The sequence below is a fragment of the Pan paniscus genome, chromosome X (assembly GCF_029289425.2).
Source record: "Pan paniscus chromosome X, NHGRI_mPanPan1-v2.0_pri, whole genome shotgun sequence".
Taxonomy (NCBI): Eukaryota; Metazoa; Chordata; class Mammalia; order Primates; family Hominidae; genus Pan; species Pan paniscus.
Window position 1 is genome coordinate 45,517,991 of NC_073272.2, and position 17,431 is coordinate 45,535,421.

Here is a 17,431-nt window from a genome sequence, read left to right on the forward strand (position 1 = left end):
GCTAAAATTTATATATAGGATGTATCATTTAAAAGCTGGTTTAAATTCTAAGTGCTAATATTTCTTTTTTAAAATCCCTTTTTTCCCTAAGAAAAAGTATTCAAACATCTTTACACATAAACATATATTCAATGGAATTTTAAAATTCACTAATGCCTTTAATTTTAAAGATTAATTTTAAATGTATTCTGAAGCAACCTTTAAACCTACAGACTCCTTTCAAAGGAATTTATCTATGGGGAAGGAAGCCAGATTTTATAAAATATCTGTTTGGCGAAATATATTTTTTAAAGAACACAATAGGAGAAAAGAAATGCTTTTCTATTTTCATCAGCTTCTGCTAGTTTTCTGATCACATACTAAAACCCAGAAATAAAGCAAGTGCACACCCCAAATGATTTTTCTTCTACATGCAAAATGCTTTTACCTTTCCTACTTACTGTCATCTCAACCTCTTTGTATTTTTCCCCATTTCTCAGACCTGTCCACTGGAAGCTCAATACTGTGGACTGGCCAACTGATTTATCTACAGAAAACTCATTTCCCCCTTGGACACATTCTCTATGAAATCAGAGAGAAAGGAACAAGGGGAGAGAAGCAGGACACGGGTGGTATATTTTGGATGTTCTGCCTTTTATCAACTAGGACCATGTGATTTCCTTTCAGACACTGACGGTTCCTGTGTGCAGCCCAATTTCTGATAACATAAAAGGCAAGTATGATATTTTACTTATACCCCTTATAAGGCCAGGAATATCATACCACCCATGAATAAAACTAAAAAAGCTAGCAGAGGACAGAGACTTGGAAAGCAAAGCCAAAGTGATCTTAGCATCCATTCTAACTTTGTCCAAAGGTAAAGCTCTTTCACGGCACCGAGAGGCTTCTTTCATTTAAAAAGTACATTTTTGTGCATGCACCAAAAATAAATAAGCACAGAAAATGTAATTTCACATCAATTCTTGTGTGTGTGTGTGTGTGTGTGTGTGTGTGTGTGTGTGTGAATGTGTTGAACTGGAACCTGATTATTCATTCCTAGCACTTAGCACACAGGAGGCATTCAGTTAATGTTTTCTAAATGATAGCCTCGTAGCAGACAGACGGGGATAGAATGGCATGTTGCCAGCAAAGATTTCGGGTAGATAGTAAATATATGAGGCTGAATCACAGGGTTGAAAACTAGCCCGCAATTTCCTTTTACAGACCCTTCCATAAACAATGTGCTTTTTCTTTTTCAGTCAGAGAACAGAATTCTCAAAGTGCTAATGGTATCATAACACTAATGGTCTAGCTGCATAAAGCGTAGTTTGATGGGGTATGGGAAGGACAAGATCTCTCTCTCTCTATTATAATTTGTTTTGGAATAGAACAAAGTGCTGTTCCCACTGGACTTTAAATAACGCTAAATTTTGTACACCCTCTGACTTTTTTCTATGCTTTTCTAATCATCTTCAAGAAAATGAGCTGGGAGATAAAGCCTGCCTATGTCTCCCAACTGCATTGCATTGCTGTAGTTTGAGCACCTTGCTTTGGTTCCCCTCCCCAGCCTGCTGTACATCACTCACATAGCAAATCAGCAGTTGAGGGGTTAGCTTCCCCATTGACCTGCATGCAATTTTAACAGAGACCTGCTTAGAATCTTTAGGACCCCAAAGTGTATGATTCCTGCCTTTCTCAATAAAACAGAGGGACTTTTCTGTCAATCTCTAAACTTAGATTAAATGGATAGTTGTCTCTTCTGCCCTGTTGTAAAACCAATAGCAGATTAGTAAATAGAAAATAAAATGAAAGAAAATCATTTTTCTGACTCTTACATCATTTTTTGAATCACATAGAAAATTAAATCTCTGGACATGCTGATTCAAAATGCTGCAACTCATTTAAAAAATGGTTATTTCCAAGTAGCACATATCAAAAGGTTCATCGTCAAAACCCTACAGAACACCCCCTCACAATCATGATTTCCTATCTTTCTAGTTCACCTGCTCAAATTGCTCTAATATAAATGTTCTTTAATGACACAAAGACCTCCAATCTATTAACATCTCCATTTGAATCTATGAACCAGCTTGCTCCCTCACAACTTCCCTTTCTCCCTTATCCATCAAGAACTCCATTGTCCATTTTTTTTATAATCACTTTCAGCATTTTCAACACCCTGTGAGAAATCCTACAGGAAGCTGCATAAAATGGTCACAGGATAAGGGAAAGAATAGAGGTGTGTGCCAACAGCACTATTTTTCCAAGAACCCAGAATCTGAGCTGGATCCAAAATGGTGGCTTGGAATAGATGGACAGTGTCCAAACTTCTGTATCCAGTCTTCACAGATTAGGGCTGTTTCATAATTTCTCTCGTGGCTGTACCGCCACGGATTCCTCCAGTAAAAGAAGGAATCCATATTTCGAGCACTTCCAGATCGGAGTCTCTAAATTTCAGCTCTGAATCAGCACACAGAGTGGTAAGAGATTGGGATTCCCCAGAGAGTGTTTGGGCCAGCATAGTGATCAACCTCTACCTTTCACCCTTACTTTGGGGGCTCTCAGGGCACCAAAGATGCTTATCCAGAACTGATGAGGCTAAGCACCGTCTCCAGGCCCTATCGGCCTCTTGCATCCTTGGTGGAGGCCATTAAAGAACATGGGCGGTGGCTCACGCCTGTAATCCCAGCTCTTTGGGAGGCTGAGGCGGGCGGATCATGAGGTCAGGAGATCGAGACCATCCCGGCTAACATGGTGAAACCGCGTCTCTACTAAAAATACAAAAAATTAGCCAGGCATGGTGGTGGGCACCTGTAGTCCCAGCTACTTGGGAGGCTGAGGCAGGAGAATGGCGTGAACCCGGGAGGCGGAGCTTACAGTGAGCCAAGATCTCACCGCTGCACTCCAACCTGGGCAACTGAGTGAGACTCCACCTCAAAAAAAAAAAAAAAAAAAAAAAAGAGAAAGAAAAGGAAAAGAAAAGAACATGGGAAAGGTCATGCCCTTTAATTGCTTCTCCCTCCAACTGTCTGAAACTTCATGATTAGAACATCTTGTGACACGCTGAGCAAAAATGCTGTTCAGTCATCCTCTGTCTAGCTTAGGGTCCCCTGGTAAGCAGCCTCTGAGATGGGTTTGCATATAGAAGCTTTATCGGGGTTCAACATGTATAAAGAAAGGAAGCAGGATTGGGCAAAGGAAGGAGTTGAACTGAGAGATGCAAGCACAACAGAGAAATCAATCAGTCCTACAGTGAGCTCTCAGGCTAATGTGGCCTTTCAGAGTTGTCCTGGATTGAAGCAAGAGGGTACGAAGGCCTGGGTTAGTCAGCTCCCTTCAGTCAAGGGTGACTTTCAGAGAGGGACTTGGCTGTGAGCCAGCAGCAGCCAACACTCTCAGCAGGTCCTGAAGGTAGTGGGACAGCCTACTATAACATCCACTATACAAAGAGTGAAAGTGAAATTTCAACACTCTATGTACATTAGAATATAGATTTAAGTTCCAACTACTTAAAGCTATATTTCAAGGAAGAACATTTGAATTTGCTGGTTATCTCTCCAGTAAATTCCATTGCCAAATCCTCCTTCAGGGCCTCTGAGGCCCTTGAGGTGAAGCTGCTGTCCTCCTCTTCTCTGTCTCATCTGATCCAGATAAGCATGTCTTTCTCAGCACCCACCACCCCTCAGAACATTCACCTGTACATGTCTGCCTCCTTCTGCTTGGTGTACCCCTGAAAGATGGGCACATGTATTACCCATCTGTGTATTCCCACACCTAGCCCAATGTTTGGTAAATAGGGCACTCGATAAGGGTTTATTGAATGACTGAATGAATCAACGAATGAACAAATTTCTTTTTCTCCCTGCAGAAACAATGACATAGGGAAATACATTTGATGAAACGAGGACAACTCTTTTAGTGCACGCCTTTATGTGTATTTATCATCGGTGCTTAACAAGGGCTGTTTGATTTCCACTAACTGGCACAGCATAAAAGGGCTATTCTGAAACAGTCGACTATATCTTATGGGTTTCCTAAATAAACTAAACTCTATCACAGGATTTGAATGCAAAATACAGAGGAAATTAAAATGTAAAACATGAAACAGCTGTTTGATCAGCTGTTACAATAGGCTGTGAACAAAGGCTATACTCATGTTTTATCTAGATGAGTAAAAATAATTAATCATAGAAAATGGTTTGTTACAGGACTATTTTCTTTTCTTTTCTGCACAGAAACACAACAGTTATCTAATTAATGATGGTAAACTTCTGGAAGCACAAGCTAGATGGTACCCAATAAATTTAAAAGTACTATAAAAGTATATGTTCCCAGTAGATAATGGTAGGCATAAGGTAGTAATTGCAAAAAAACAGCTTTCCTGCATGTTACAGAGAGCAAAATTTACTTGCCACCACTAAAATGTTACAAAACTGAAGATATTTTTAATTTCTGGTGCCTACAACTTCATTAAATTACGACTACAAACTGGTGAAGAATCTTGATTATCTCTGTACTGTCTGGGGAATCATTGGGTGGGGAGGAAATGTTGGTTTCCTATTGAAATGGCTAAGAAGTCCATTATTACAATTCCATCATAAGGTAAATTGGTAAAACTTTCTTGGGCGACAATTTTGCTATAATTATTAAATGCCTTAAAAGGATTTCTAACATTTATCTCTGGAAATTCCTAAAGAAACAATCAGAATTATGTACAACAATTTAGGTTCATAACAGCTTTGTTGAAAATAGCAGAAAGTTTGAAAAAAACACAAATGTTCAGCAATAGGAGACTGATTCAACAAGTTGTGATACAATCATATGAACTAATGTTATAAAATCATGAAAAAACATTTAAGACATAGGTAAACATTCATAACATGTTGGTATTTATTTTTAAAGGGGATACAAATAAGTACAGTAAATACAACATAAAGTTTGCATAAAGAAAATATAGGTGGCAATAGTAACAGTGGTAAATATTTTATGGAGTTCAATTATGGATGATTTTCATTTTCTTTTTGCCATTTTCTATAATTTACAGATTTTCACAATAAATGTTTATTATTTCTGCATTCATGCTATTAAAAAAGATACTCACACCTCTCTAAAAAATGTCCTCAAACTGTAGATCATCAAGATGGAATGTGATTGCATCTTTCATTTCTATCAGTGGCCTTTCTTCTTATCAAATGTTTGAAGTAATTTTGGTTATTAACTAATTTGGTTATTAATTCTTAACTTTATCCTTCTGAAAAAAGATGCTTTGCTGGATAACAAAAGCTCTTCCAATGAGCTTGTTTCTTTAATGTAGAAAACTGGAAAATAACCCAAAGAAATGAGATATAACTAAAGACATAATTATCAATACACAATTTAATACACACACACAACTGGGATCACAGGAATAAAAAGTAGCCCAACTTCAAAATATGAAGTAAGGATTCCAAATTCAATTAAAAGAATCATTAAAAATGTTGGAGAGGTTAAGCAAAAGAGACGATTATTTAGGCTAGAAGGAGAGCAAATAAAACTAAGTATCTAGTAGGACATTTTCATCATTGTGTAATTCTGATAAATGTTATTGAGGAGGAGAGTAGAATTAAAAATGGCCTAGCTAAGAGATGCCTAACATAAGATTAAGAGCTCAAATTTCAGATATGAAGTGGAAATTAGATAGTATATGACATTTAAGATGCCATTAAATGGAGACTATGGTAAGATGACTAACATTTGAAAGGTCAGACCTACCTGAAGATGTTTTCTGATGGTGCCCCTCTCTCACAAAACAAAAGGTTTAAATGACATTTTTGTTTGTTTTTGTTTGCTTGTTTGTTTATGAGATGGAGTCTCTCTCTGTCGCCAGGCTGGAGTGCAGTAGTGCCATCTCGGCTCACTGCAACCTCCGCCTCCCTGGTTCAAGCGATTCTCCTGCCTCAGCCTCCCGAGTAGCTGGGACTACAGGCGCCCACCACCACGCCTGGCTAATTTTTGTATTTTTAGTAGAGACAGGGTTTCTTCATGTTGGCCAGGATGGTCTCGGTCTCCTGACCTCGCGATCCGGCCGCCTCGGCTTCCCAAAGTGCTGGGATTACAGGTGTGAGCCACTGCACCCGGCCGACAGTTTTTATATAACAAATAAGATGAACTATTCATTTTGTGTTTGAGATTGCCAGAGATACACGTTTTATCATTTAGTAAACTGGGTCACAGCCCTTGGGAAGAAAATCTCTGTTTTTAGTTTTTTAAAGAAGAAAAAATGTAAATACAGTCAAGTCCTTCAATCCCAATGATAAAACTTTGGAGGGAAGTTTGCAAAAATAAAATATAGGTGGCAATAGTAACAGTGGTAAATGTTTTATGGAGTGCCTACAACTTCATTAAATTACAACTAATTATTGTTTGTGATACTTCTTTTCTGGATAGGCTGCCAGCAAGACAGTGAAGAAAGCCAAGTGCAACTTTGGACACCTCCTTCTACTCATTCTTCCCTTCTTTCTATCCCCATTTCTCTTGAAACCTCCCTTGGGCATTCAGAATAACCCAATACATTATAATCAGCTGATCACCTCTCAATCCTTTCCTGAATTTCTATCCATGTTTTGGCTTCCCTGGTTATCAGGCACACGACCATCCACCTTATCTTTATAGTATAAACTGTCAATGGCTCCCTATTTCTTACCGCAGGAAAACCTAACTTTTCACTTTGTTTTTCAATCGCTCATTTTTGGATCCTGCCCCCCTCCTACTAACTTTCCTTCCCATGTCTCCCCTTCCTTTTATTCTAGACAAGCTGGACTTTCTACTGTCCTGTAAATATAAAGATCACCTGCTAACTGAAGTCTCTGGCCCTATGATTTAAATGATTCTTCTCATCTTTAAAGCCTCTCTCTTCTCTACCCTCCCAAACCTGGACTGTTCTTCAGAATCTGTTAAATTCTACTCCCTTAATGAGACCTTCTCCAACTCCTGGGGTCTTTAATGATTCTTCTAACTTAGTCCTTGGGTCCCACAGTTCAGAATTCAATTATACATTAGTTTAATTGTTCCTTATTGCATGTATGTGCTAGTCTTGTGTCTCCATCTGCATTTTAAGTTTCCTGGGGCTGGGAACTTAGTCTTACTCTTTTTCTATACCTTCCTTCAGTAAATAAATGCATGCTGACTTAGGAAACATTGCTAACAGGGACTTGGCTTTCTGTATCTTTATGTACTGAGTTAACAGAGGAGGCCAAAGATGGATCCATTTTGTGAGCATGAAAACAGAAAGTAGAAATAGTGCATTCAAAGTATTAGTGATTCTAACCTCTCACCCAGCACCATTTGATCAGGTTGTCCTTCTGTTTGCATTTTCTCCTAAGGCTGAGGGCTCATCCTCCAGGACAGTAATTTTATTCAAAAGAAGGGGCTGTGAGGTCTGGAGCCAGCCCTTTGCACTCTCTAAATGTGCTTTTTCTTGGATGCAAAACCAGGCGATCTTAACTAGTAGGTAAAACTCTAAAGATGCTTCCATCTTCAGTCACCAATGATTCTATTAAACCAAAGTATTTTTTAGCTTGGTCTTCTAAGTTTGTTCCTTGAATATTCAAAATCAGGAAGGAATTTTATACCATTATGGCCTCCTCTTAGGGGACATAACAACTTTTATGCAGACACACTACTAATAAGTTAAGCCCAGCAAATGAGATTCTTGCAAAACACAATGGTACACATTTAACATGAGCAAATTTCCAAAGCATTCTCTTGTGGGGCTGAAAACACTCATTCTTCAGACACATATTACACCTGAACGTGGCCCCTCAATTTGGCTCACTTTTGCACCCTTCAAGGGTATTCGATCTTGCATGATTCCAGGGTGCCCTCAATTGAGTACTGCCCAGTGACTTGTACAAATAACAAAGTTAACATTTATTGAGAATTCTAGGAGTTAGCCCAGGAACACTCACCCGCTTTTCAAGTACCAAGAAAAATTGAAGAAACTTGGCTGAAGAAGTACCAAGACAAATTGAAGAGACAAGCTCTTTGAAAGAGCTTTTGATATCTAGCAGGGCATCTTTTGCAGAAGGATAAATTGAAGAATTAATAACCACATTTATTTATTTATTATTTATTTATTTATTGAGACAGAGTCTCACTCTGTCTCCCAGGCTGGAGAGCAGTGGCACAATCTCGGCTCACTGTAACCTCTGCCTCCCGGGTTCAGGTGATTCTCCTGCCTCAGCCACCCAAGTAGCTTGGGACTGGAGGCATGCGCCACCATGCCTGGCTAATTTTTGTATTTTTAGTAGAGACGGAGTTTCACCATGTTGTTCAGGCTGGTCTTGAACTCCTGACCTCAAGCAATCCACCCACCTTGGCCTCCCAAAGTGCTGGGATTACAGGTGTGAGCCACCATGCCTGGCCAATAACCACACTTATTAATAACAAAAATTCCCTCAAATATTTTTAAGAAGAAAAGCCACTGATATAAATGAAAGATGCAGTCACATTCCATCATGGTGATTTATACTTTGAGGAATTTTTTTGGAGAGGGAAGAGTATGGTGTTTCTGGAAACATGAGTTGCAGAAATAATACATATTTGTTGTGAAAATCTGTAAATTACAGAAAATGGGAAAAAATGAAAATCATCTGTAATTGAACTCCACAAAAAAACTAACCTGTTACTATTGCCACCCCTATTGCCCAAGCTCCACATTTAGGGGAACAGATGGGATTTGAACCCAAGTCCCAGGCCTCCAATGCCCTTGTGTTTAACAGCTGTGTTATCTTCCTTCCTCTTCGTATACAAATGTTTTGCATGTATAGTTTCTGACATATTTATCTCTTAAAATACATATTAAAATAATTAGAGTTAAAGCCTTTTGTTTAAATTAAGCTGCTGACTTTCTCACATCATCTGTGTTAGTAAATCATATACAAGCCAAGAAAACAGGGCTTGGAAGCAGAATCTCTGTTACAGGCTAATGTTCTCCGAGTGTGCATGCACGCGTGTGTGTGTGTGTCAGTGCATTCAAATGCACAGCCACAAACCACTTCCTCAACCCAAAGTTTGACAGTGAGGAAGCTGGCACACTGGCACTTCAGACCACTAGTTGCTAGCGGACATTTTGTCAGCCTGATGAACAATAATCATCAATATCTATTGTGTGCCTGCCAAATGCCAAGCCACATTCCAAGCACTCTACATGTATTTTCTCCTTTAATTCTCTCAGCCACTTTGTGAAATAGATACCATTATTATCCCCATTTCCAAATGAGAAAAGTAAGGCATGGGAAGGTTAACTAACTATTTTGCCCAAGGTGGCACAGCTAGTTAGTGGTGGAACCAGGGTAGACACCATGCTCTTAACCCCTATGCTCCACCACTGCCCCTGAATGTATGGCAGGGAGCCTAGACCTCAATACCCAGTCAGAGGAGAAGAAAATTGTGACCATTGTCAATGCCAAGCCAAGCCATAAACCTGCCCTGGTGACTTCTGAGGACACATGGGGGCCTAGAAATTGTGACTCTAGTGGCAACTGGCTCTACTCACACAGCCCACCAACCGGCCCTAACACTGTGTCCCAGGGGTGTTAGAATCAAGCAGAAAGAACAAGGCTTTGTCATTCTTAACCTTCACAGAGCTTTTGTCATTCTAATCAAGCTCCTAACACCTTGCACAGCATGTAGATAACGCTTGATATGCTACCTTTTTATCATTTATTATTAAATAATATTATTAAATAAATAATATCATTTGTTATTAATGCATTTATCTTCTATTGTAGTTAAGACAGGAATCAAATGGCTGAAATGAAGACCAGATCAGAATTGGAATAATAGCCAGGTTGAGGTGAGGCTGAAGTACAGATCTAAGACTTCCAGAATTTCTCCTGAAGCGGAACCCAGTGGGTCTCAGAGCCCAAAGTGAGCCTGAGTTCCTCAGGCCCCTTGTGGGGGGATAAAGGAATGGGCTGAACCTGGATGAGGCTGAAGTCAGGCGAGTCTCTCCTGATGCCCACATGTATACATGGCGTCCTGTTGCCACCTTATCTATGCTGCACATCCAGAAAAATTATTGGTTGGTGAAAAGAAGTGATTACATAGAAATGCCTGTTTTTGCTCCCTTAGATTGAAAAACTCTACAGGACAAACAAGGATATATTTCCAAAAAGGTAGAGTAAGGCAGCTATAAGCCAAAGCCGAAGTGATCACTGTTTATGGTCCTACATGTGCATTCTTTCCAATCCTTGAAACAAGCTGGCCAGGAAGGCATTATGAGTCTCATTTTAAAGATGAGGCAGCTGAAATACAGGGAGGTTATGTACCTTTTAAGGTTCCACATAGGTAAGCATAGGAAATGAGATTCATAACTAGTGTGTTTGACACTAAGCCTATTCTCCCCCTCCCAGTCTTTTTTTATAGGCAGTCTTTGTCTGTGGCCCACGCTGGAGTATAATGGCATGATCATAGCTCACTGCAGCCTCGAACTCCTGGACTCAAGTGATCCTCCCACTTCAGCCTCCAGAGTAGCTGGGACTACAGGTGCATTCCTCTATACCCAGCCTTTGTGTGTGTGTGTGTGTGTGTGTGTAGAGACCATGTCTCATTACGTTGCCAGGACTGGTCTCGAACTCCTGGGCTCAAGTGATCCTCCCGTCTCAACCTTCCAAGTTAAATCCTATGTTCTTTTAATATTGCTGTATTACCTCTGTGTATTCTTTCCTTGACTAGGATATACAAATTTTCAGGCATATCTATATAATTATTATTTTTTAGGACATTCAAGTGGGTTACAGGAGCCCAGGGAAGTTCTCCATTTTTCTTCACCAAAGGTGAGAAAGAGGCTTTGCCATTAACATATGGGCCACATCTGCCCACCACACACCTCAACTCATAACCTCTTGTGAGCCATCTCTGACATTCCCTGCCAAAGCCAGTACCACTAGCCTGCAGCCAGGCTTGCTCTCCCTGCCACAAAGATCACCTGCCAGGTGTTGGTTACAATTTGGAAGTCTGGTTCCAACACTTCCAGGGATCTCAAACAAGTGCCTGCCACCCTCAAATGACCAAATCTCCTCTCCTAAGTCTGGCCAAAACTTTCTTGTTTCTGCTTCAAGTTGCCTTTTTTAGTTTTTATTTTGGGGATTGAACAAGAACTATTCCAGAATTGCAAAAGATAGTTTCCATGGTTCCACCCACCCAAACACTAAAACTGAGAGACGCGGGACAGATGCAACGTGCTGCTGTCCAGTTCCATGTGGGAGATGTCATTGCTCTGCCAAGTCTCTGGAGATGATCTGCCCCTTGGGTAAAAGAGATTTCAGTGAATACTCATTTATACACCATACACATTTCTAAAAAGTTAGTCTACAACTATCTTGGAACTTTTAAAACATCAAAAAAGAAAGTTATGTATTAACCAGCTATCCTCCCAGTATGTCTCTGTTTATCCCAAAGGGAGTGATTAAAATTTGCTGACAGCTTTAAAAATTATCAGGGAATTGCCAGAATGTCCCAAGTTTAATAATTAACAAAGCTTAGAACGCAGAGTCAAATCCAGAGACTTTTAAACATAAATCATTGTGTTGGTCACCTACTAATTCGAAAATTCTACACACTACACTCTTGATTTTGGCCATTTCATCTACTAAAACCTCTATCGTACACATTTGTAACCCCAATTTCATTCCAACTGCTAGATTTCTCTCCTTGGGTGTCCTCCCAGAACCTCCAACTCTAGACGTCCTATCTTTTCCCAAAACCTTCTCTCCCTCTTCTTCATATCCTTCTTTTTGCTAATATCACCATCAGATGTGACACACGCCATTTGATGCATGGCACTCTGTGAATAAAAAATCATCAGTGCTATTCATTGATCACAGAAAGAGCTAAACCTTTCTGATATACAAGGCTCCCCATAATTCATCCCAACTGACTTTTCTAGCTTTCTCTCCCACCAGACCCCTCTGGCAACTCTCCGCAATGAAGTTCTTAAGTTATCCTACACGTTAGCATGTTCTTTCACATATTTGTGGTTTTATACAAGCTGCTCTTTAGTTTAAAAATGCTTTCTTCATCTAGTCCCCTGGTGAATTCATATTCATTCCTTAAGACATAGTTCAGATGTCACCAACTCTGTGAGTTCTTAGATTTTCTCAGACAGAGTTTGATGTTCTCTCCAATCACCTTCCCTAGAATTTTTTATATGCACTATTAAAGCACCTATCATATGCCAAAGAGTAGTAATTATTCTTGACTGTCTTCCACATCAGCTTGTGAGGGCCCCAGGAACAATGGCCCTGTATAAATCATCTTTTATTCCTTTTGGGACAAAATGTGGAACAGGAAGTAAATGTTCATTGAACGAATGAATAATGAATCAATGAATGGACCCCTCCCATGGCACGCACCACCTTCTACCTTGTATTGTCTGAGTATCCCATCACCCTTCTTGAATTGACAAGTCTTCCGGGGCAAGAACAACATGATCCATTTTTGAATCCCCTACACAGCCTCCCTCAATTCCTATTGTCTGAATAAATGAGTAAAACTCTTGAGGGGCTTGTGCCATATTTCAGACTCTGCAAAGCTATTTTACTCACATTGTTTCACTTGCCCTGTAATCCAGCAGTGACTAACTGGTGTTATCCCCATGTAGCAGATGAAGCAATTGAGTAAGACTGGGCCTTGGAAGGCTGCTTTCTTGGTTCTTAGAACAATGCCTATTCCGTGGAATGTTCTTGAGAAAAGTCAGATCTACTCATCAGTACCTTGTTTTGATCAGAGTTCGGGAGGATGAATGCAGAGGTTTCACCACTGCTTGCAAAAATAGTTAAACCCTTATCTACCTTTTCCAGATGAGTCTAACATGAGTAATGTGATTGAACCTGAAGGTGTGGAGTATGAATCAGAAAGGGACAAATCATGAAGGGAAAATAGAAAAATCTGAATCCATTGGGTATACTTTAGTGAGAAAATGACTTCGGGGGCCTGAAAAGAGAAACTTCAGCTTCCGTAAGATGGGGTGCTATGCAAGGCAGCATCAAGAGGCACTTAGTAATATTTTCTAAAACACCTAAGTAGGTATGCTTTTAAGTCCAAGTTCCTCTAGGAGAGAAGATGTCAAAAATACTGAAAGAAAACTGAATTTATACACAGCCTTGGCCAACCTCAGCATGTTGTGATTACGCATCTATGTACCTGCAACACCAGGCACAGGGCCTGGCATGGGCGAGCTCACCAGAGCCTGCTAGACAGATGTGGTAGCCTGAGATCCCACCCAAAGGGGAGAAAGGCTGGAGCAGAGGCAGGAGGACGGGACCATGGTCAGCACCAAACATCCAATGCCTTGGTTTTTTCTCCAGCCACAGGAGAGTCAGAACAACTCTGTCCTGCCCTCCTGGCAGGGAGCAAGGCCAACCCCTACTTCCCAAAGGCCACTTGAGAACTCCTTAAGGCAAGTCTTAGACAATGCATCCACGGGTCTGGAGGTGTCCTAATTACTGCTCAAGTACTAGGCAGCGTTAGGAGGTGGGCCAAAGCATGCCCAGGGGGCCATTAAACAGGCTGTGCTGAGAGCATCATTGATTCCCATTGACCCTATCCCATAGGATCTGCCTGATCCTCCACAGAGGGTAAGTTCCACCACTACCCCCATCCCTTCTTCTGGCTTCTATTTTTCGGTGCCCTTGGTATGTACACAGCCCCGTGTGGCTGAGGGGGTAGTGTCTGTCCCCATCCTTGCCAAATATGGGCTAGGCCAGAGAACAAAGCTGCAGCTTGGCCACCCTGCGCTAGGAGTGGGGTGGGGTGGAGTGGGGGTGCGAGAGGCATAAGAGGAAAACAGGCATTTGCCAAAAAGACACTGCAGCCTCAAGTTAGATCCGTGACAATCACAGAACCTCAAAGAATCAGGAGGGCCTGGAAAGTCTTTGGCAATCGATTGGCCAGGCTCCAACCTCTTCTGTTCAAGGTCGTTTTCCTGACGCCAGGACAACAATACGATGTGGTGCATGCTTGCTCTAAGCGAGGGTGCGGAGTGTCCAGGTCAAGTTGGAGCAAATGACTGACCTTTGTGCCACCTCCCCACCCCTTTTCCCTGGCTTCGAAAATTCCAGCAAGCGAAGGCCTAGCAGCCTTCTGGGGGAGAAGTTCAAAGTCTGGCCCCAGAGCTGCAACAGGCTTCCAGCCTCTGGCCTCTGCGTCCGGGAACGCACCCAAAATTGCCCCCAAAGGAGGGTTCAGTGCACGGCGCTCTGGACCCACTAGAGCCCTGCCCGTGCGTGGACAGTCTGGGGACTCCAGGGTCAGCCCCTGCCCCACGGCCGCCCCCCGCGTCTCCCCCAGGCAGCCACCTGTCCGAGCGCGTGAAGAGGAAGGAGGGCGCACAGCCGCGACTAACCTGAGATGCCGCCCCCCACCACGACCACGTCGCATTTGTTGCTCATGGCGCTCGCCCCGTTCCAGGCCTCCCTGGTGCCCGCTGCTCCGTTTTCTGGGCCTCGATCCCAGTCCTGCCTGCCAGCCAGCCCGCCCGCCTGCCCGCCGGCCTGCTGCGCGCTGCCCCCGCGCACCAGCGCCTCGGCGAGCCGCTATATTACCCGCCCCGGGAGCCCGGACGCGCAGCCCCGCCCGCCCGCCTACGCGCAGGCAGGCCGGGTGCAGCGCAGGGCCACCGCCCCCGCCCGCAGCTCTGCAGCCCAGGCCCGGGGAGGGCGGGTGCCTGGGCGGAGAGGTCACCTAGGACCTCAAAGAGTCCCGCCCCAGAATCCCCACTCCTCAGCCTTCTGCACGGTATTTTCCCATCAGCCTCCCTAGTGCACTATCAGGCTTGGCGGCTGGGAGGACGGCAAATTGGGGTGTCTTCCTTCAGGGCCCCAATTACTCCTTGGGTGTAGGGCAAATAATAAGAAACTTCCATTGAGTGATTTCAAGGTACCAGGCACTGTGCTCAGTACTTTATGCATGATTCCTGTTCAAGCTTACAACAATCCATTTTGCAGATGAGGAAAACAAAACATGGTGAGTGACAACATAAGATAAAAAGTCAGAAAGAAAAAAAAAGAAAAGAAAAGAAAAGCTAGGAAGATTCCAAGACCCACTTTGATTCACCACACAGTACTACCATTTCTTGGCATTCCCAGCCCACCTCACCCTACTTCCAAATACCCACTTCTTTCCCCACTCCCCCTACGTGATTAAGTCAGGAAGGCTCCTCCCTAGCATCACAAATGCCGCACCTTAAATACACTCTTAAGCAATGCAGTGTGTCCTTGGTGGAAGCTGTTGAGGCTAGACCCCAGGAGACTAGTGGCAGCAGGGAAGAGGTGGTGGATCGGCATTGTGGGATTCAGAGCCCCCAGAAGCAGCAAGCCAAGTTACCTGTGTGACCCTGGAACGTGGGTCTGAGGAGCCTGGTTTAGCCAAACACAGGGATGATTCAACAAGATTATAGGAGTTTAAGCTAAGGTGACTCCAGGGAAAACAGAAGTTTATGTCTTCTGGACAGTAGGAAAGCCACCTCTGAGAACTAAAAGTGGGAAGCAGCAACATAGAGTGGCTTTTCAAGAAATAAACAGGTGAAGTGCTTCTGTTCAGGCCTGAGAGGGGCTGGCTTCAGATCTGGGGAATTTGATGAGAACCTGAAGCAAACCTCTGCCTCATCCCACACCATTCCCTGTATCTACCTGCTAGCAAGGTATCCTGAGCTTCTGCTGTCCTCAGACCAGAAGACAATTTGGGCACTTCTGTGACTGAGTCACAGGTGACAGGAAAAGTCTTTGTCCACCTCTGACTTCCATCTGTCCTGCTTTGGTATAAAACAGTCAGACCCTGTGCCTGAACCCCGATCCCTACCTCATGTCCCCACTGCAGAGAATGAAGCTACCTCACCCTGCAGACAGTTTGTGCTGACCTCCTCCTTGCCATCCCCTATCTGGTCCACTTCTGTTCACAGGTCCCTGAAGCTGTGGGCTTCTTGGCTGTGGATACTCTTGTCTCCCCACCTAGCCTGCAAGTGAATTACGTGCCAGGTGAGGTAGGATGAATGGAGAGGATCTGCTACGATTTGAATGTGTCCCCCAAATTTCACGTGTTGGAAATTCAATCCTCAATGCAACAATGTTGGGGCATGTTTAGGTTCCAAGGGCTCCATCCTCATGAATGGATTAATGCCACTATAAAAAGGGCCTGAGACAGCAAATTTGACCTCTTGCTCCTTCTAACCCTCATTGCCCTTCTGCCATGGGATGACATATTGGGAAGGCCTTTGCCAGATGCCAACATCTCATCTTGGAATTTGCAGACTCTAGAACCATGATACAATAAATTTCTCTTCAATGTAAATTACCCCCCTTAGGTATTCTGTACTAGCAGCACAAAATGGACTAACACGAGATCCTTGTGGGATCTTCTTGGAATCTCTTTTGCTTAGTTCCAACAGTGCAAGTCAGCCAGGAGCCTGGGGATCTAAGACTTTGAACAAAAGGCAGACTGATAAACCCTTCTCTATGTCCAACTGGCAATGAGGGCAGGAGAGGAACCACACGGTTCCATGGTATCTGGAGAAAATTCATTAGCAAACAGCATTTTCCCCAAACAAAGGTAATCAGTTACCTTGTGCTCCATGAGGTATATTTTTAAAAGGGATGGGGGCGGGGATTGAATTAGAACCCAGGACTTGGTCATAGGAAAAACAGCAGCCACCTGTTGTCCCCACATATAGGCAGTCATCCAGATCCATTCAGGACCCTCAGTTTCTTAGGTGGGATGATTTCTGAGGTCTGTCTTCTCCATCTGCATTGTGTGGCCAGATGAAAAGCAGGACTTTTCAAACTTGAACGTGCATACAAATCACCCAGATTTTGGGTGGGGTCTGAGAAGACACATTTCTAACAAGCTCCAGGTGATGTCAGTGCTGCTGGTCCATGGACCACACACTTTGATCACATTGTCTATTCCAGGCCTCTGCCTCCCCATCATTTTGAGAACCAGTTCCATGCTCTAGAGCCCCTTACCTATTCCAAGGTGCTCTTTGTAAGAAAGTGTCCATTCATTATACCAGCATTTATTAAACACCTGCTATGCTGAGCCCTGGGAGAGAGATGAAAAGGATGGAGTCTGTCCCTGCCTTCATGGGGCTCATGCTCTGTCAGGGAAGACATACAGGAAGAGTGATCACAAGCATAATTCTGAATATTGCCCTGGAACATAAAGCAGAGCTAGATAACCCAGCCCAGGCAACCACAGAGGACCTCCAGGAGGAAATGACATTTCTACTGGGGCTTGGAGGATGAATAGGAGTTAATTAGCTACTGAGGAAGATGAGCACTCCAGGCAGGCTGATCAGCAAGTGCTAAATTGAGAGGCAAGCCTGAGGCTGGAATAATGGAAGAAACATACACAGGCTAAGGTAGAAAGAACATCTTTGGCTACCTTTATGACTTATCACAAATACCACAAAATTAAT

The 17,431-nt window shown here is 42.9% G+C and overlaps 1 protein-coding gene across 1 annotated transcript in view; it reads right to left on the reverse strand.

The window, feature by feature from the left end:
- Positions 1-14,619, reverse strand: part of MAOB (monoamine oxidase B) — a 115,852-nt gene extending 101,233 nt beyond the window's left edge. The window contains exon 1 of the mRNA XM_003808374.4: positions 14,366-14,619. Coding sequence (XP_003808422.2) covers positions 14,366-14,411 — 46 coding nt within the window. The 5' untranslated portion in view covers positions 14,412-14,619. The remainder of the gene's footprint in view (positions 1-14,365) is intronic.
- Positions 14,620-17,431: the final 2,812 nt, after the last annotated feature.